This window comes from Gobius niger (assembly GCF_951799975.1).
Source record: "Gobius niger genome assembly, chromosome: 16".
In the NCBI taxonomy this organism is placed as follows: Eukaryota; Metazoa; Chordata; class Actinopteri; order Gobiiformes; family Gobiidae; genus Gobius; species Gobius niger.
In genome coordinates, this window is record NC_136867.1 from 8,306,326 (window position 1) to 8,327,516 (window position 21,191).

The following is a 21,191-nucleotide window of genomic DNA, read 5'->3' on the forward strand; positions in this document are numbered from 1 at the left end:
ATGGCACATAGAAAAATGTGTCCTCTGCATTTGAGCTATTCTTCAATGTCACTGGCGACCTGTCGGGGGCACGAGGAGGGAGGTGGAGACACACTGCCAGGTCTTTTATTGTGTCTTCCAAATGTGTGAATTAAGAAAGTATATATCTTCTCTTCCCATTTCAGCTGGCTCAGCCATTTTTATTCTCTTTCCAATGCATCACCCTAACCTGGAGTGCCAAGTCATCCCATTGTCATCTCACTCCTCCGGGCCAAGTAAAACACTGCATTCTTGGCACTGCACTATCTAAGGGATAAACCGTAAGGTGTGGCTTTCTGCTCTGCTTCGCCTCCGCCCCTGATGCCCCACTCAGGTCCAAGGGGAAAAAACAGAACCACCTCCACCACCTCACTTTCCTCCCTGCACCGACAAAAGGGGCACCCGAAGTCTTGTTGAGCACAAGTCCAAAGAAAACATGCTATCTAATAAATCTATGTGACCATTAGCCCTGCCTAGTGAACAGGCTCTTGATAAAAGGCAGAATGCACAGGAAGAAGAGTATTAATATGAGCAACTGGAATGTCTCCTGAGCTCATTTCTCAGAAATGCATCACATTAGCCTGCAGAAGTAATAGCTACAATCCGGTGTGACGTCTTTCCACTAAGACTCCATTTTGACTGAGCTTTACATTGTCACAGTCCACATGTCCCTCCCGCAGCTCCCGGTGCACCCCCCGCAGTGCAGAGCTTCAATAGTCCAACGCATCAGTCTTCTCTGTCACTCTGCACCCGTTTCCTTTTCACCGACATTCATTACGGCGTAGCACTCCTCGGAGAGAAGAGGCAGGGGGAACGCAGGCGCTGACCGACTGCCAGAGAAATCTATCACTGACAATGTGGCACACTGCGGCGTCCGGTGGGCCAGAGGAGCCTGATGTACTCCCCGGGGAGCGCTCCACCACGGCAGCCGCAGCAGCAGCAGCCAAGGAGAGCGAGGAAGGTTACACCCTCACAGAGCGGTGCGAAACAATAACAAGCCGCGCAAGTAGAAGTCACTGTTTTCAACACAGACAAAAGAAGAACCCTGCACAACTGGCAATAGTCGACCTTCCCACATGATAAACTTTCAACCAATATCATTCTCTTGTGCCAGCGCGTCTATAACAAACCACATAACAATGAATCATCAAAACATAACAGAACATGAAATTCCTCAGGACAACATGTGTCTTTAACCTAAGCCCCTTTCCGTGAGACGCGGCCGCTTCTTATCAAATTATGTAACTCCATTATCCATTCACAGGCACTGGAGCCTGCGCCGGAGGTTCATTAAGCCTGATGATGATGCATATCCCAGAGAGCGTGCAGCAATTCATCCGCGTCGAGCACAGCTCCTCCTTGGAATTGGCACCCTCTCCCCCCCACCGCCACATAAGTTAACACCGTGACCCTTCGCCACACACTGGAGCGCACCGGAGACGAGCCCCGGCGCATCTCCCGCGAGGATTGCTTCATGTACACCTACACAAAGTGACGCCTCAATGCGCGCTAAGCCTAAACAGTAAACACAGCCTATTGTCGTCTACAGCCGACTTCATCTCGTTTTGACAAGCCATGATTTAAAAAAACAAAAACAAACTCTCACTTGTCCAAAATGGTGCGTATTTATGTATTTGAGGCTTACCTGACAAAGAAGGAGGGGGGTGCAGAAGGGGCGGCAACGCTGGGCGCTGGGATCCCCGTGTGGGCCGCGCTCCTCAGTCTGCAGGGCGTCAGGGCGGTGCTCGTGGTGGTGGCTGTTGTCAAGGTGGTGATGTGTCCGTCTGAGGCTATGACATCTACACCCGCGCCGCCAGTCAGACCGGCAACCTGGAAACAAACAAGAACCGCTCATGACTTCCAAGACATTTTTTGTGCTTCTTTCGTTCAGTTCATTTGGCATTGCTTTCGGTCCCCCCCCCGCCCCCCCAGATGGACGGACAGATGCGGCGTCCAGCGAGCGTCGCGCGGTGTCAGCAGTATCCAAAGCAGAAAGCTCCCCGCTGAACGACAAGGCTGCACTGTAATTAAGTGATGACCCATGTTTAATTAGCAGATCAGATCACTAGTATTTAACACACGCTGTCCTATTCAATCTGTGCTTCTATGGCTCATCTAAAGGGAGGTGCAGAATATAGAGTTTTATTTTGAAGGACTGAGAAAAACCAGCTGGTAGGGAGACTTTTGCCCATTGTTGTGAGATGAGATATCATTTATAATCTGATCAGAAGACAGAGAGTTGAAATTAGGTGGTATTCTGCTATTTCAAGGTATTTGGTAATAACACATCTCTCAATATCTTACACTTTGTTGGTTAGAAAATGTAATATTGATCTAAAACATCCATCCATCCATTTTCTTTCGCAGCAGTCTCAGCAGAGATGCCCAGACTTCCCGATCCACGCACACCTCCTCCAGCTGTTCTGGGGGGATCCCGACGCGACACCAGGCCAGCTCAGAGACATAGTCCCACCAGCGTGTCCTGGGTCTTCCACGAGGCCTTGTCCCACTAGGAGATGCCTGGAACACCTCCCGCGGGAGGCGACCAGGAGGCATCCGGAACAGATGCCCGAGCCACCTCAGATGGCTCCTTTCGACGTGAAGGAGCAGCGACTCTATTCCGAGCTCCTCCCAGGTAACTGAGCTCAACAGCTAAACCAAAATATCCTCTAGTTTCACTTCCTGATTTTCAAGCAATCTTCCCTTAAGACCATCCCCTCCCTCTCTTGCTCCCCTTTGTTGCTGTTTCAATAAAGAGAAACAAAAAAGAGAAAGACTCGTGTGGCTGCAGTGATGCCATCGCAAGAAGAAATCGAGAAGTAGGACCTGAGGAGGAGTTGTTTTTTTTCTGCCGCCGACTTGCAAAGAACAGACAATGGAGAAGATTCAAAGATTACTCAAAGATACGCAAGTGGGTCGAAACAACAACTATGTTATTGATGAGCCAGCAACATTGTAGCATGGTATAAAGTTCTAATGGCCTTGATTTGATTTTACAAAACCATTTCAATGCAGCACTTTGGTCATCGCTTCAGAACTTTAATTTCCATCCAACTACATGAAAAGACTCAATGCGAAAAATCATTCCGTCATAATAATAATAATGTCATCGTAAAATGATGCAGGCCAAGGGGAGACGCCACCAAACCTGTTGCTGAGCTTCGAGTCCTCGCTCATTAAACACATGCTTGTTGTCCTGATTTGTTATGAAAGCAAAACAACACATTTAGTGCACGACATTTTTTTGCATTACTAACCCATTCCCAAATTGGCACTTCCTGAAAGTCCACTTGTGATGATGACATCTGTCCCCGTAAGCCGTGCGGGCCGCTGTGAGAATCGAGATTTGTTCCACAGCTATAATGTTTACGACGGTAACGCGGCTCGACTCCGGCACGCCCTTCTCTGGAAGGCGGCCTGTTCACAAACTCACCCCGGGGCTCGAGCAGCAACACACACAAAAAAAAAAAAACCTGTGCCAAAACATCACCTGAGCGCTGTCATATTTGTCATCCAGGTGCCTATAAAACGTCTCGAAATGTTTTGTAACCGATACAATAGTTTGGACTTGCTCACAGACGGAGTAATGATCTCGCCGGCTAGACGTGGTACGCTTCAGTGCCTGCTAACAGAGCAGCACAAGAGCTCGCGAAGTCCTAATGATACAGCCCATGGTCTACAGTTTTTCAAATGGACAAAAGGTTAATCCTCTGCTAAGAAGCTGGTGTTGTCCTGCAGGACAGTGATCAATAGGCGTTGATGGGAACTGGCTGTGTGAGCTCGACTTGGACATTGAGCAAATACGACGGGGACATTAATAACGTTGACGCCTATGCAGTTGTGTAATATGAAGGCAAGCACATACCGAAAAGGAAAAAAGGCCCTCGAGCATATTTACCACCTGTGTTTACCCAACATTCATGTCTGTCAACTAAAATAACACACTTTACAAGTTTTTCTTTATAAGGGCCTTCTCACTATATGCCATATGTCGTGCACAAGTGATGGCGAGACTATTTATAAGCCTTACATGTGGACGCTATGCATCGCAAAATGAGGACAGCGCCTTCTGACATTCACGCAAGAGCACTGCAGACTCGCATGTCATTGGAAAATCGAAAAGCGTCGGACTGTACTGTATTTCCCAGGATTCATCAAAGTCAGGCGCGTGAAATGCAATGTTCCCGAGTTGGCAGCTTGAGATCAGAGTCGGAGATCTTGCTTTACATTTTAGTTGCGGGCATCATGGAAGATTTGTCTTTTTCAAAAACTTTCATTCATGCGTGTTTTTTTTTTAATGACTGCAGTGTAAAGGGCTCAGAGCACTTGCTTCTCACACGCTAATGTCGTGAGTCCATTTCCACACATAGAGTACACACATGCTATTTTAAAGGGGGCTGTCATGGGAATGTTTTTGGGACTTTATCCATGCCATCAGAGGCTCCAATTTCACAACGAGATGATGAAGTGTATTTTCACGAATCTGAAGCTTAGAAAAATTAATAAAGTTTGACGTGGCGCTGTTGTCAGGGTAGGAACCAGCGCGTGCCAGTGGGAGGTGGACCATTACATTCTGGCATGGAACCTTATAGCGCACTTCAGCAACACCCGTACAGGAAGCTGGGCCGTCCAGCCTCCGTCGTAGCACAGATTGAGCCAGCGCTGTGCCAGTTTTAAGTAGCACAGCTGCTCCTCAGTTCAGCATACGCTCAACCCAAACATAAAGCCACACTTCAGCTATCAAGAGCTATCCCCCAGTGAATTGAACAGCAATTTTTTTTTTTTTTTTCTTTAAGTCCACTGAGCCTCTCTGTTGGTATCCTTGCACCCTCAGTGGCCGAGGCTAGGGTTTATCCCCTGGTCAGGTAATTAGGGGAGCTGTCTGTTTGGGCTCAAAGTCACTAATGAGCTGGCCTTCCACCCCTTTCACCCCCTCCAGCGCTCCCTGATCTCCTCGCCACTGGAGAGAAGCGAGGGATGGACAGGAAGATAAATGGAAAAGTGTGCGCTTGTGAAAAGACGCGAAGGGGCTGTGGACGGCCGCTTATGAAGTCCGAAAAGTGAGCATCAAAAGGCCAGTTTCCTATCAGCCGAAACCATCTCTCCAGCTTGTAAGACTTTCTGTTGACCTATGCCTCCCTGTGGCTCGAGAGACAATTACCGCCGTGTGAGTGGAAGGCGCTGCTAATCCGGGGCCTGTCGGTGCCGGGTTGGCCCCTGTAACCAACAAGAAGAGGCGGGGAATCACGAGAGACAGCATATGCACCGGGAGAGCTTCCGTCGCTCTCAATGGTCTTTAATTAACCAAAAGCACGAGTTGGCGATTATCAGAGATGGATCCCGGCCTGAAGCTTTTCTTGATAGCGATAGTTTGGTCTGGTGCCATTCAAAACCAGCTGCACCCGAAGGGAGAGCCGCCAAGATCTCCTGCCAGGTTTCAAATTGGTGGCAGTAAAAAGCAGGCCCGAGGAGTTCTCAAACAAGCGGGGAAAGGAGCGGAGGAACGCACAGGTCAAAAAAAAAGCACTTGATATCAAAGACTGGCACATGTGTTGAGGCGAGCGGCATCCGGCGTCCAGAGGCACGCGCGTGTTCACTGGAGATTTTTTGTGATTTCAAAGCCCCGGAATGGCCGAAGATACAGATAGAATGGAGAAAAATGGGAGGGAATATGGATCATTTCAATGCAGTGACCGCTGACACCATTCTCCATGCTAACCAGCCTTTTCCCCAAAGAGCAAATGAAGGTGCCCCTTAACAGGCTAAGTGTGGGAGCGCCGGGGGCCATCTCCAACAGTTTGACACGCTGTGAATGATTTTACACACGATCTATCTCGGCCTCTTTGTCTGAGCAAACTCTGCGTGCTTTCCGAGCCTAAAAGTGATGAATTAAAGCTTTTCGCTCTGGGCACCCAGTCCAACAAGAGCCGATGCGGGTTTGAGTCATTCTCAGGGCCTGGGTTTAATGAAAGGCGCAGGCTGCATGTAGACTTGTGAGCCTCGTGAGCAGTTTGTAACTCTATGCCCTGAAGGGAGGTTTCCAACAGCGTATGAAGGCCCCCGCAGCCCTCAGCTTTGTGGCACCGAGCAAATCATCCCAGATACTAATTGCTTTTAGACACCAGCCAGCGTCTGCCTCCTGCGCCAGCCTGTTTGATTTGGATTGCATATATGCTGTTAAAAGCTTTTGATGGGCGCCCATAAAGCATGTCTGCTGGCACTTGTTGACGTTAAAAGGAGAGCGAGCGATCTGTCTTCAGCCTTCGATAAAAAGGATGAGAAAAAAAACAGATTCATAATTAGCATTAGTTAACAAGACAGCTCAGGCAGAATGCACCGTTTACAAATCTGAATCTTGACAGGATAGCGCGAGAAAGTACTTAAAAGCTTCAGGCTCCCAAAGGATTAGTTCTATCTTGCGATACACTAAGCTCTCCGGGTGTCCAATGTAACTTTCAGTCCAGATGTTTTCCCTCACTGGCGAGTCTTCCATCCGTCAGCGTGGCAATCATATCAGTAACTTGAAACACGCTACAAACGGCTCCTTAAACTTAAGTGCGGCAGCTCTCATTGCAGTAGAGCGCGACCAATCATTAACCTCTTACGTCCTCTTTAGACTTCAAGAACAAACACTAACGCTTATCCAACACGGGAGGAGAGTTATGGCGGCACCGCGGGGTGGTCATTTGGGAAGGGCCTTGAGGTGGAGGGTCAGCAGATCAGTGTTGCCATGACTTTTGACCCCTCCTCACAGCGGCTCCTTGACTACAGAGGAATGAGGGGTCAGGTGACGCGCGCTGTCTGCACCGATGCATGTCTCATCTGGACTCGGGGGGCTGTGAGGTGACTGTGAGGTGACGAGACCCGGTAACTTTAGTTTTGTCTGTGCATTTTGATTTTTGTGGCAACCATGCAATTTTTGAGATTCTATTCAACACAATTCAGGAGAGTTTGTTCAAACATGTGTAAATCTGCTTCAGGACACATGCAACAACAGACGACTAGACAGAACAAAGTACTGAAGTGACAGGCTTTGATTAGGTTTTCACTATGTAGGTCATAACAACTTCAATCCTGTTAGTAGATTTGTATTGGTTGTTATGATCTTCAGTTCAATACACATTCAGTTTCAGGTCAGCTTGATTGTTAACCCCTTACTAGCTAGTCGACAGGAGCTGTCATTTGAAAACTAAGACTAAGACTAATTTGATGATTTTTCTTTGGTTTTGTTATCACGTTTTAGTCGTTTTGTTGCTATTTTGTCACGTTTGTTTGCCACGTTGTTTTGCCACGTTTTCGTCACATTTTGATCACATATTGTTTTGAGTATTGTAACTGTGATCAAGCCGCAGAAATGTGACCAAAACATGTCAAAAAAAGCAACAAAAAGGACGAAAATGTGACGATCGTAACGAGGAAAAAGCTTAGATGAGTTTTTTAGGTCTTAGCTTTCAAATGAGGCATTATACACTGACTATACTGCTTGGTGCAAAACCCCAAAAGTTAACATTATACACAAAGCGGTATCAAAAACACATGTCAACAACAGGGGGCAGTGGATGTAGGGGAGAGTGCAGCCCCGAAAAATAACACTTGGACACTTGTGCTTACCGGCTTGGGCTGAGGCAGGAAGTTGTTAACCCTGGAAATGCTCCACATGCCTTCGAGGTACTGCTGCGCCTGGATGGTCACCGAGCTCAGGGACCCGGTGAGCTGCGCCCCGGCTACCGTCACCTGGACGCTGGCCTTAGACCCCGCCCCTTGGACCCTGTGCCTCTCCCCAGAGGACAGCACCAGTGCAGGGGACGGGGTCCCCGCACTCGCCTGGCTCTTGGACATCTGTTTGGAAGCTGACATGGCGAACCTGGCCGGCTGCGGGAGGAAGGAGGGGGCAGAGCCGAGGGTCAGGACCGGGGCGCTGTGGGGGAGGCGGGGGTGGTGGTGGTGCTGCTGCTGCTGCAGAGGAGTGGAGCACACCTGGCAGCATCCCAGCCCAGCGCCATGGCTGCCAGACGACTGGAGCTGATCGAAGAGGAAGGAGGTGTAGCCAGGGTCCTGGAATTAGACCAAAAAAAGGACAATATGAGTATTATTGATAATATATTGATAATTCGCATAGAAGCATTATAATCATTTTTTTTTTTGCTCAGTACTGTCTTCATTTACAACACACCATTGTTTTTACTCAAGTATGCTGTCCCACTGCAAAAGCTCATCTCTTTCCCTTCCTTGCATTTCGTTTGCTTATTTGTTTGTGTGAAGCTTGTTTTTCTTCTCTCCCATGCAACAATAAACCACTGATCAGTTCCAAAAAGATGCAGCCTCTTGAAGACCAAGCCACAAGCATCCAAAGAGAAACCCACAAAGGAATTCTATACAATCCAAAAATGAAAAAAGACTGTTTATTTGATGCCGCCTTCACAAATAATGTATGCAGGAGAGACGCTAGGCCTGGGCTTAACATTGCTGCTTTCAAGAAGGTGTCCAGCGGAGTTTTGTCCTTTCTCTACCGCCAAGCAGGCTCCCCGGGATGCCGCACTCTGTTTGCTGTGATGACAAAACAAAACAACAGCTGAGGAGCCGCCAACACCCGTGCCAATTTACATATGACAACCGACCCAGCATGACGCATATCTTAAAGGATCTTGCATGTGGAAATAAGGACGATGAAGGCACGCGGGGCAGTTAGCGAAAGTTTGTTTTGAGAGTCCCACACAAACAACCCGATGAGTGAGTCTCTTAAGAGGCATAAAGGGCCCGGGCCGGTCTGGCCCAGTGGACTCGCGGCCTGAGAGTAGAGCTGATAGCCTGCGTGTAAATGTTTATGAGGGCTTTGCTGCGCAGGAGCTCGGAGGTGATCATGAAGAGTGAGAAAAAAAGCCTAATGCAGTGCCACTTAATACAGCGTGCCCCGGTAGAGGCGCAGAGCACAGAGGCAGGGCCCGGGGCTCTAAATCTCCTCCACTGAAAGCAGCTCAATACCAGGACTTATGGATGACCTCCCCACACACAAATACTCACCGCAAAACCACCAGGAGGAAAATAATAGAGACTTATCAGCGATACGGCTATAAAAGAATCACTGCCAGTTGGGCTGTAGTAGAATGCATTTTGTATGATATTGGAAATGGGGGATTTTTCTGACAGCTGAGGAATCTCTACACTTAGGCCATGAAAAAGCTTTGGACCATCTCTGTCCTGCAAACACAAGGTGCTCGCCTGTTTGACTCTGCTTTAAAGATAGCAAGTTATGATGCAAAAGAAAAGAATATAGTCTGGGATTAACAATCTTGTGCTGAATGTGTGTGGCAAATCGGGGTCATTTCATATTTAATGGTAAGAAATGCTAGAAATTTGCATTACAGTTAGAAAATCTGACATAATATTAAAATCATAGTGGGGATTTTTCTTATAGAACTTTTTTATAAATCTTGCTTGTAAGACTGGATATCAATATCAAACTAAATAAAACAATGTTCGTCCATGCACTGTTACGCGCACATGGTGTTGCACATATTGTGATGGGGGAAGCCAAAACTCAGTGAGGAAACCTGTCCTGGCACAAGGAGATTAAGGCCCGGTATTTGAACGTGGGACCTTTACTACTAGAAGGTAAGTTAACTGCTGCCCAAATGAAGCAAAACATTTTGCAAACAACAATATAATTGCTCCAGGGGTCATAGTGTAAACACTGGTAACCCTGTCATTTGGATAAACATGTTCTGAAATGCATGTCCTTGTTGTTTAGCAGTTTAGCAGTAAATATTTAAATGCCCAGCCCCTTGACGTGTTTTAAAATGTGCAGCTGAACTTTTTTCCCAAACTGTGCGGCTCTTCAGATTTGGTTCAGGCGCTCACTTTTCAACAATTTAGAAAATGTTAAAATAATTGAAACCAAAAATATCCTATGCTTTTGATAGTAGCTCAAGTACGAAAACCGCGGTATAAATAAAGCTGCCTTGCCTTACAGTACAGCTGTGAGTACTGTATGTCTGAGCCGCACTATGGATTTAATTATTAGAAGCTTATGACAGATATATAACAGGAGCCATGAAAGAGCTTGATCCGACACTTCATCTTTATATGAAACAAGATCATAGACTTCAGATTCAATACAGTGTATTTCTATAGACGCTCATAATGCGGCTGCTTCACCCTTCCATTACCCCTGCACCCTTTCTTACCCTCGGTCCAAGCCCTGCGCTCACCTCAGGCCACTGGTTGATGCGAGAAATCAATTCCTCCTCCGTGCGGCCGGGCATTGTTAGGTGTTGATTTAAGGGAGCTAATAAAAAGCCACACAAAGCCACAGCCCATCTGCTACTCGGCCATGGAGGTTAGAGAGTGGGCTACCTTCTGTAAGGCTGTCTGTAAAGCCGCACGCCTGTCCAGAGTGAGGAAGGGGTCAAGGCTAGGATGAAGCAGCAGATGTTGACAGAAAACATGGGTGAGGGTGAACATTGGAGAAAAGAAGTGCCGGTAAAGACTACTTCCTGTCAACATTTTGATGTAAAATTCAAGGTTAGATGGAATTTAACAAACTTAAAAATAAAACTTTGATAAAAGGGAAGCCCAGTGTGTTTCATAAATATAATTTAAGATGGTGGTATTATGTTAATATTTGCTAGCGTCAACGTTAGCCTTTAGCTTCAATGCAAAAACGGCTACAGTAATAAACACAGATTTACATCCTTTAAACCTTTAAACACAACAGCTGAATGTTCTGTTAAAATATGTAGCCTATTTATTTCCAGACACGGCTAACTCTCCATTGGAATAAAACACAGACAGGAAACAGTCGTTACCTTATGGAAGCTAGCATCATGTTGCTATGAAACATTTGGAAACGCTGCTGAACACAACCTATTGATTGGATACAATAACCATGTGTTAGCCATGAAAGTCCCAAGGCGTTTGCAGATGTCTCTGTGTTTTTGACTTGCAATGGCTGAATCTCCCAGTCAATAGTGTTCTCGATCCACATCAAAAGCTGTATTTTATGTGTCTGCTGACAGACAGATCTGCTAACCGTGCTTTAATTCTCCCTGACAAGCCACAATAGAGGAAGCTTTGAGAAACAAAATCAAAAAAAGGCAGGAGACAGGAGTGCACCCGAGTCCAAAGTCATAATGTTTCTTTTATTATCCGTGTGATGTATCACTGACAGGTGCAAGTGGGTGTGGAGAGGAGCGGTGCTTCAGATAACTATGTAAAGCATGATCATCAATGCAATCTGGAAGTTCAAAGCATTCCCTCAGATGTGCACCTCCACTCCAGGGCTCAACCATTGTTCAGTGTGGTTAGGGTATTGGCTTTCACTAGTACAGGGAGAGTGAGGGTGCTTCATGGACAGACGGTGGGGCAGGAGGCTGACTCTGCGGGTTTACAGCCTGTCACTGGACATCTTTATTAAGCTCTGGGGATAGTCAGATGCTCTGGTCTCTTTGTGGAAACAAGAAGAAAAGAGTGTTGAACAATGAGACTGAAGTGTGTTGACCAAAAGACATGTTGATGTTGGTAGAGTAAGATTAGAAGTCAAAAAAGCATTCCCAAAGTAAATTAGTTTCCATACCCATTCTATACTTCAGATGAGTTCTTCCCTTTTGAGAAGCAGCCGTAAGAAGAGACATTTCTTTAGGCAAAAGCTGTTCTGAGTTCAACAGTTCACCATGAGCATATTGCATCATAGGCGCAAAAGTTGAAGTATTTTTGGGAACTTCCCGCGCAGAAGTTTTGACAATAACAACACAAATAATAGTGTCATCCCACGCTGACAGGCAGTGCACCACTTGTCAGAGGCAAGTCCTGTGCACCAATGATGAAACGCACAGCAGCGAGTCGCAGGAGTTAGCTGGAGCCATCTTTTCCCCGGTCTGTTCGGCTTGATGGAGAGTGTCATCACAGACAGCCTTAGCCCACGGGCAGACGGCAACAACCTGAAACCACTTATGGATGTGGAGACAGGGAAGAAAAGCATGATTTCTCCGCTATTCCTCCGACTCAAGCGGCAAAAGTCACACTGGGATTTCTGGCCTCATTTACACCGGCTTGTCGGTACATCGTTTTTTTGTGTGTTTTTTTCCCCTTTCCACCTAGCGAACAAAAGTGACTATTTCTGCAATGGCGCGCCCCCATGATGTGGAGCAACCAGACCGGGGTATGCTAGCAGGCTGACTCTAAATCAAGGGAAGGTCACAGTAATTTGAAATGCATGAAGCCCCTCGCCAGCCGAGAGACTTTTAGGCACGCTCCATTGAAAGTAAAATACTCTGGGAAAGCATATTTTCTATTCCGGTTTGAGGCCGACATGTATTTCCCAGGCATTAGAGCTGGGGCGGTGAACAGAGGACAGAGTGAAATGGCCAATGTGAGTACAAGATGAGAAAACATGAAGCAAAGCGTTCAGCCGGTGGAAGGTTTATGGTCCCAAATGTTGATCTTGTTCTAGCAATGAGCCAAGATTGAATTCAGGGGCGACGTTCTATCACGCACATTATCTTAAAACTACTGCGACTACATTGATGTTATAGAATTGTTTTGCTTTTAAAAAGGGCTCTCCAGTGAAGTGTTATTGAAGTTTCGTATATTTCCTCCATTACTTCAACATCCTGCACTTCCCCTAATATTTTCCCCTCTCATAAGCCAATCTGTCACTGCTCTGTGTCTGTTCCCACCCGCAGCCGGCCTGTTTACACATCACAACACTTAAGCACTTCCTATGAGCGCATTTCTTGTAAAAGTCTGGACCACCGCGCAGCTTTCACAGCTTTCACTCACCCACAGCTAACCCGAACCTAAAGATGAGACTGTTAAGATACACTGTTGACCCAGCCACCCAGCGTCTACACAAGTCTCCGGAGAATTGCCCCCCCCCCCCCATCCCATCATAAACCGCAGGGGCCCCGGTCTGGAGGTCCTGATCCCTGGGCTCATCAGAGGGGAAGCCGGCGTTCCCACAGGTAGCAAAGACCGTAGAGAAGCTAGTGCAGCTGTTAGCTTTGGCCCTGGTCATCGCAAGGGCAGTTAAGAAGAATGAAGGCATCTAGTATTTCTCATTATCCAAATAGTAGTTTAGTAAAAAAAAAAAACACAACAAGCTACGACACCTGCAGTGGCGCTTACGGCCTCTAGGGACATGTTACTTAGTTCTGCTTTAAGAAACCCATCAAAGCAACAAAGAAGTATGAAAATTATAGACATGAAAAATGCGGGATATTTAGGTTGAACAACTTGGTGGTAGTTGTACATTTAAAAAAAATTAAAAAAAGAAGAAGAAAAAGAAAAAGACAGAAGACAAAATAACAGAACTGATGTAAAGTGACTGCAAAGTAACAAGGGGCAGATCTCACAAGATTGCTCTTCTTTCTGATCCTTTTCATTCAAATTGTATTGACTTGGCAGTTTTTTTTTACGCATATCAATGTCACTTTTGAATGAAATAAATACAGAAAATGAAAAGGAAATGTATGAAATTGTGAAATTGACTCTGGTGCTTATCCAGCTCTACACATGCTTCTTGTTTTCCACATAAGCCAACGCTTGGTAAATGACCCCTTAGTTGGCTATTGGCAATGCTCTAAAACGGCTTACACAATTTTACAGGAGCTCTCAGCTGTTCTTCCTTGTTCAAGCCACTGTCATTAAATTAAGACAGACAAGGTGTCAGAGCGGGCTGCCGAGTGTTTCTGTCTAGTATTGAAGCTTCGCCATGGAGGAATAAAAGAGATCACAAGTTAAGGAAGGCATTTCCCGGTTACGTCGGCCCACGGGAGGAGCTTGGGGTAAACAGGACACTCAACTGAGTAAGGTTACTCAGACATGCACAAAATGGATCAAAACAACTCCAGGAGTGTTTGGGAACAACATTTAACATAGTGAAAAGCTGAATAACACCCTCCTTTAAGAGATGACTATATGAACTACTAAACTTCAAGACTCTTTTGCATTTAATGGTTAGCTGTTTTACATATTAGACCAAACTGAGACAGGATATTTTGCCATTTGCAGAAGACTGTATGATATCTTCCTCAATGATTGCATCCTCTGCGATTTACTGCAACCATTAAACTGCCATTTCAATGTGATTACGGTTGTTCTTTCAGACCTGGTGTGACCGCGTATACCCACTCTGACCCCCGGAAAAACTTGAGGATATCTTTCAGCTTCAGATCCGGGTCGTTAAATTTAAGCGCTACTTGCTCGGAGGCAGGGAGCACAATGACTCAGGATGTGACACCAGCTCGCTACTTAGCGCTGTGGGGAACGCCAATGGTAGAGCACAGAGTGACTTCAAACAGATGTCTTCCACTGTCTGCCTGACTTTACTGACTTCACCAGATTAAACGGGACTGTAATAAGGCCATTTCCAAACAAAGCAACACGGCACGGCACTGCAATCATCTGACTGGGGCAAAGCATTCTAACACCATCGGCTTTTGATGGCCGGTTATTCACCATTTAAACCTTAATGTGTGAGGTTTTGATTCCCCGTACGCTGTTGCTGTCAGAAATAATACAGAACAAATGTGTCTATTTCAGCACTGGCCACGTTTGTTTACACTGTGAAAGAGAGAGTGAAAATGAAATAGAAATATTGACATTTACGCAGTGTGTAATGAGGCAGAGATAATGGCAAGAATTAATCATCGCTTAGAAGGAGCTAAACTTCAGCTTTTTAGGTGTTACAATTGGAGTTGCTATGACAGATACTAGAACAAAATAACACCAGCTCAGACTATGACGAGAACAAACTGCTCTTGCGCCGTCAACAACATTAGCTCAAGTAAACAACGCACTACCTTGTTTAGGGATTAGAGAAGCGCGTCTTGGTGTTATTCTGGTATTAATTATTCCATTAAGCGAGGAGCAGTGCCTTGTTGTCCTGCTGTCTGTCTGACATCTCTAAACGGTCTGACAGAACATGCAAATCACCCTTTACCCTCAGTGACACTTTCAACACGCACCTGTCTGGGAGATCGCTGAAGCATTGCTGACAAAATGCAAATAAGAAATGCAAGGATGAAGATTGTATTGAAGATTTCATACTTGCATGCATGAGCAAGAAGTAAATCGCAAATCTGCACAGGCTAATGGTGCATTCAGGAGGCGAGTATTGATCAGTAGAGCGATAAATGCTAATTGACTTCAGCTATTGTTTTTCTGCTATAACAAGAGAAAAAGCACAAGGATTACACTGACTTAAACCACTAGGAAATGTGTCTCATACATACATATCTTTGCATAACTGATGGTATGATAAGCATATAGCCTGCCACACACTATTCCCCGCTGAAGCACATTACTCTCCATTAAAACCCCAAAAAAACTGACACAGATCCCGCTGCCCTCCAGGTTAAAAATATATAGACGCGTGCATAATCACTTGTGTGTCTATGCCCACCCACCCCGCAACCATTAATGACCTCCCATAATGATATGTCACCTCTCCATATGCCTGCCCCATTTATCAGCTCGCAGTGCCGCAAAATTAGACTTCTTTTTTTTTTCAAACAACGCCGGCATAATAACATGAAAGCTTCGCTCAGCCGGGCCGTGCGTGAGGTGGGCGAGCTGCGTTAGTGTTTGTGTACGCGCTGCTCCCATCCAATCCATCACTCCTGCCTTTCACCACTAGCCTAGTTAATTACCTTTTCCTGTTCGCTCGCGCGCACAGAAAAAAAAGGAGAAAAAACGAGTGCCTTTTTTTAGACTGTTTGGACAGACTTCATCCAGGCTGTCCTCCCCTGTCCAACATATCGCGCTGACGTATACAGGCCCGAGACAAGGATTCAGGCGCAGATCCATCAAGCTTTCGGCATATTCACAGTCCAGGCTGGGCGCTCGGAGGTCTGTGCTCGGCCTGTATGCAGTGGGAGAGATTCGACAAGTGGTAAAAACAAATACAAGCTCAATCTATCGTATCGTGTTTAAACTACAGTGTGTTATGTACGGCAAGAAGAGCTGGGATGACAGTATGGTATTGGAAAAAAGGTTTAGGTAGTACCGAAAAAAAAGTTTGAAGTTGTTGGTCCAGGGACAGCACTAATGGAAGTTACTTGGTTGTTTTAGCTCACATAAATGTTTTTTTCCCCCCTATTCCTTAATTTTTTTTGCACAATTGTTTTTATTTATTTTTGCCCTAATTTTGTCTCTTTTTCCAAATTTTTTCCCTCATTTTTGCGCAATTTTTTTACAAATATTTTCTCTATTTTCTCCATTTTTTTACCAAATTTTGCCACAATTTCCCCCAATTTTTCCCCAAATTATTTCCCACACATCTCGTGATTCTTCCGACATTGCAAATCTTCCACACATTATTGTTTGGTTTCCTGGTTCTAGATGACAAACATTTTAGTATTGGAAAAAAAGTATCGTTCAGGTATCGGTATCGAAAACCAAGCATTGTTTAAGTACCGTTATCCAAACAAAAATCTAATGCCCAGCCCTAAGTCTACATTTTGCTATGGCTACTTGTAAGTGTTTGACAAAAAAAAACAAAAAAAACAAGGAGAAACAGCCCAAATCCATTTTCTTCCCCTTGATTTGTAATTTTGATACCAAAGGCTCCTCATTAGCACAGATTTTGTGCTCAGCTGCCGCCTGGAACGAAACCATTTTCCTCCTTAAACATTCCCCACGTCCTGGCTCGTGTCTGCCATCGCACAAATCAGAAGCAACAGCAGCAGCTTGCAATGCCGTAGTCACCGGAGACATGCTAGATTGTATTTATGTAAACTTGCCGCAACCATTGTGCAATTCTAATTAGAATGGCAGATTTTTTTTTTTGTTTGTCTGGGTGCTCCTGGGGTGTGCCTTTTTTTTTCCTTGCTTTTTTTTTTTTAGTGCTGCCTGGCTCAGCTGTGGAAGGAAAGTGAAATGAGAAGAATGAAAAATTCAACAGGCGCGCTGGGAAAGCATAAGCCAGGTGCCTGGGTAAAGCGCAGGTAGGTGAGTGGCAGGACAGACGGCACGCTTTGGCTGAATGAATTGTGGGAATTTGAGCCAAAGTTGCTGCGGTTTTATTCCGTCTGGCGTCACGGCTGACTCCGGAAACTTTAGTGGAACTTTTTTTTAATCTGGATCAAGTGTCAAGCGGCGAATAAACACTATCGAAGTCAATACTTATCAGTGTGCCTCATTTTCCCATTGTATGGCGACGTGTAAACAAGCAGCAACCTCCCCCTCTCTTGGTACAGCAGTGTTTTTTTCTTTTTCTGTGAACTGCATTTGTGGTTTCTGTGCTCCACGCTATATATAGGAAACAAAAAAGGGACAAACGAGGAGGTATCCGGGCAAGACTCACAGCTAAGTCACACATGCCTTCTATCCCAACTAGTGTTCTGGCTAATGGACGTTCACTGTAGAATAAAACTGCTAAGATGAGATGAGAAGATGGTGAAAGAGTGTTGTGGAGCGGAGGGAGCTGCGTAGGAGGACGAGGAAGGAGGAGGCGGAGGAGTTGACCTGTGTAGTAAACTTAAAAATGAAACTGCCAATAGGAGTGCCTTTTGTTTGAGCTTGTGAGCGTCTTAATAATCCATGAGTCCCCCTATTGATTTACTACTTTACTACAGTGGTGTGCTGTGCTCTCAACAGCACCAGAGAGAGACTGACATTGAAAAATATTCCGCTCTATTTTGGTCCGAGAGCCCACTCAGATACACTCATGTCAGACAGCCGCACTGATACAATAGTTCCTGCAAAAAGGAAAAAAAAGCCACAACGAGCACTTGAATTATTCTTTTTTTTCCAACTCCGATCCGCCATTCACTCAGGCAGCACGACTACGCATTGACAGGCCGCCTGCTCGCGCTGCTGTGTCTGGCCTGTCGCACTCGGAGAACACAGCGTTTACAGCACAGGAAGGACTTCTTCATTCTCTCTGACTGGCTGAGTATACAAAGAACTCCCAGTCTCCCACTAGTTTATTTTAAACGTACTGCTAAGGCTTGCAGCGACTAATCTCCCCTTGCACGACTCCCTGGGCTATACGGAGAGTGAGGGAATGACAGGGGGTGCCGCTGTAGCGCGTGTGTTAGTGGATAATTATCAAAGCCAAATGCAAAGAGAGTCGCTCATGCTCAAACACAGTAATTGGGCGCGGGGCGTGGGCTTGGAGGGGCTTTTTTAAATACACGCCAGATTCCTCTAAACGATGGGGGGAAAGAAAATCAAAGTTTACATATGAACGATCGGAATTCATCATTTATACATCAGCGGTTAAATAGTTTGCAGATGGGCGCTTATATGCAGGAGATTTCCATGTTTACGGCGATAAACTGTAACATCTCCGACATTATGCAAAAGAAAGTACCTGGGATTGATGTAAATAAAGCGGGCAGGAAGTGATGACGAGGTGAAATGTTGACTACCCGGCTACAATTATTCTCTCCGGGAATGGACGGCGCAGTAATTACGCTGGCGGCGTGCCATATGGATAAATATTCAAGTTTTCCCATCTCACTCCCACACAGTATAGCTTCAACACATAATGAGCCGTCGGAAAAAAGGGCTCATTGTCAAGTCGCCTTTTTTTTTTTCTTTTTTTTTAATGCCGCTGATATCTCAATTGTCGTTGGCCCGACCTGGGCGCGGCAACAGGTTGATCGATTAGCATCACAAAGCCTGAGCGAAGAAGCTAAAGGTTATTTCCCCATTTGTGCGCCGCATACAATTCCACAACAGTCCCGGGCCAAGGTGATCGCCCCCATCCCGCGTGGAGTATTGTGAGGCAAACTGACACACGTGTAAAGGGAACAATGGAGAAAGGCAGGGAGCGAGAGAGCGGCATATTCAACGCAGGTACAATCCATCAAAAAACATGCTATTACGACGTCAATGGGGAATCCAGAGAATACAATTATCAGTAATAATAGCTGTTCAAACGTCAGCTGCAGCATGGCATGCCTTAAATGGGCAAACTGTTTACGACGGCCACCAGGCTTAGGAGAAACACATTGCGATAAGCGCCGACCAGCGTCTTTGTCTTCTTCTTTTTTTCTCTCCTCGCTTAATTGAGACGTCTAGACACATTTGGTTGATTCGCTGGGTAGAGATAAGCAAGTAGGCACAACTATGATTCTGGTGAGAATGGCACACGCTAATCCACTTATGGGTTAGGGTTTGTACTGAGCGTTGTGGAGGGGGGATGCACTGGCTTATCGAAATATGTTCCACACACATTTCGCTACTTTGTCTTTTTGGCACAATGGCAAAGCTGTGCACCGCCTTAGTACGGACTCCTCCCCCCCATTCGAATGCGAGATAAATCAAAAACAGAATTGCTCAGATTTTAGATATTATAACACCTCAGTAATTGGCTAAGCGAGAATACAACAACAAAATCTATTTCACTTGATGAGAGATTATTCCCCTGAGCTTCCATGGTCAGGGCTGCATACCGCATTTTCCGGACTTTAAATCACACTGGAGTATAAGTCGCACCAGCCAAAGAATGCATAATGAAGAAGGAAAAACATATATAAGTAAGGAGTAAGCAAGAAAGGAGTATAAGTTGCAGCAGCCTTGGCAACTGCCTGGGCATGGGAGCGTAACTGCACCGTTTACAAGCCTCTCCCGGCAGCACGTTGTTCAAGCACCCATTTGTGAACTCCGTCCTCTCGCTGTAGCCATCTAGCTTTTAGCCCACGATTAGCTTTTTTGTTTTCTTCATTTTTTATATATTTTTTCAGTGGTACAGGAGTGATACTGGTTCACAAGCCTAGAGCGCCCTCTCGTGGCTGTCAGTGTGAAAATAGCAAACATGTGAAATTATAGATTTTGAAAAATAAGTCGCACCTGAGTATAAGTCGCACCCCAAGGCAAATTATGGGGAAAAAGGGCGACTTATAGTTCGGAAAATACTGTAGTTTTCCATTGCGAGATACAGTATAGATTTGGTGCAAGAGAACCTAGATAGCAATTTAAATGGTTGAAATGAGGAAATCCAAAGACTGCTTTGTATTGGTGTACAATATCCTGTGCAAAAATGTAAATCTGTATCCTGAGTCCATGGATCGGCTTGTGCCTAAAACCTGCAGATCCTACAATACTTAAATTTGAATAAAAGTAGGGCTTGGGGTCTCCTTTAGCATGAGAGTAGCATTTTCATCTGTGTTCAGTTCGTGATGCCAAGCGGGGCAGACAAGGCCGCCGCCGCCGCTGTCATTCTCCATCCCGAATCTCCAGCGTCTCGCCTCGGCGTTGTTGGCAGCGTTATTAAGTTGTGCGATTCTTGTTTTGCAGAGTTTTGTGACTGCTCATCTGAAATGTCACAACACAGAACATCTCACTTCGGCTTGAAAGAAAAGACAAGAAAGCGGAGTGAGAGAGACGTCTGGCGTTTTTCAGTGAGATTTATACTTTTGGCTCAAGGGAAGCGTCGCATTCATCCGAGTCTGTCTGTCTACATTAGCCTTGAGTGATGACGAGCTCGTACTGCACTTAGGGCATAAAACAAAGCGTTAGCAGCAGTTAAATAACAATAGTCACAGTGAGGTAGCAGAGTACATTAGTTCATGGGCGATGCATCTCGGACCAAATGGAGCCTCATATATTTATGAGTTATGGAACAGGGAGCCGCCGATATATATCATTACATACAGCGGTGTGTGAGCTTTTATGCAGCAGTTGTTCAGTTCATTTCTTAAAGATCACACATTATGCTTTATTCAAGCGTTTTTTAACTACTTCTGCCTTGGCATTTCTTGTAGCATGACTATGAATTATGTACATGCAAGAAATGACCTCCAGGACTGACGAGAGTTGGGAATTTCGTATAGTATAGGCAATTTTGCTTAGTCGTGAGCCATTTTGTTTCCTTGTCAAAAGATGGAGGGCAGAGCCTTCCTACTGTGGCTCAGACTCTAACATTGCTTTTTACAAATAGTGCTTTTGTTGTCCACATAAACTGAATAGTAGTGCTCGCGGTCCATCCCCAGGATTTTTTAAGAAATTGGCAATATTTTTTCAGTAGGTCAACTTCTGCTGTGTGCAATCGGGCCTGACATTGCCTACGACTGTTCTACATAAAAACGCAACATAGGGCACAAGACTACCATCTGGAGCACATTTAAGAGAAAAAAAAAGCTACAGAACACAAAAAACAAGAGTAAAGAAGCTACTTTCACCAAAGAAATGATCCAAACAGGTCAGGCAGGTGTATGGGCTTAAAC

General features: G+C 45.5%; 1 protein-coding gene across 5 annotated transcripts in view; it reads right to left on the reverse strand.

Annotated features, from left to right (window-relative positions):
- kif26ab (kinesin family member 26Ab) overlaps positions 1 to 21,191 on the reverse strand; it is an 82,756-nt gene that overhangs the window by 42,315 nt on the left and 19,250 nt on the right. For all 5 annotated transcript variants that reach the window (XM_079573729.1, XM_079573725.1, XM_079573726.1 and 2 more), the window contains exons 3-4: positions 7,630 to 8,073; positions 1,664 to 1,848 (exon numbers count right to left, since the gene is read on the reverse strand). In XM_079573729.1, coding sequence (XP_079429855.1) covers positions 1,664 to 1,848; positions 7,630 to 8,073 — 629 coding nt within the window. The remainder of the gene's footprint in view (positions 1 to 1,663; positions 1,849 to 7,629; positions 8,074 to 21,191) is intronic.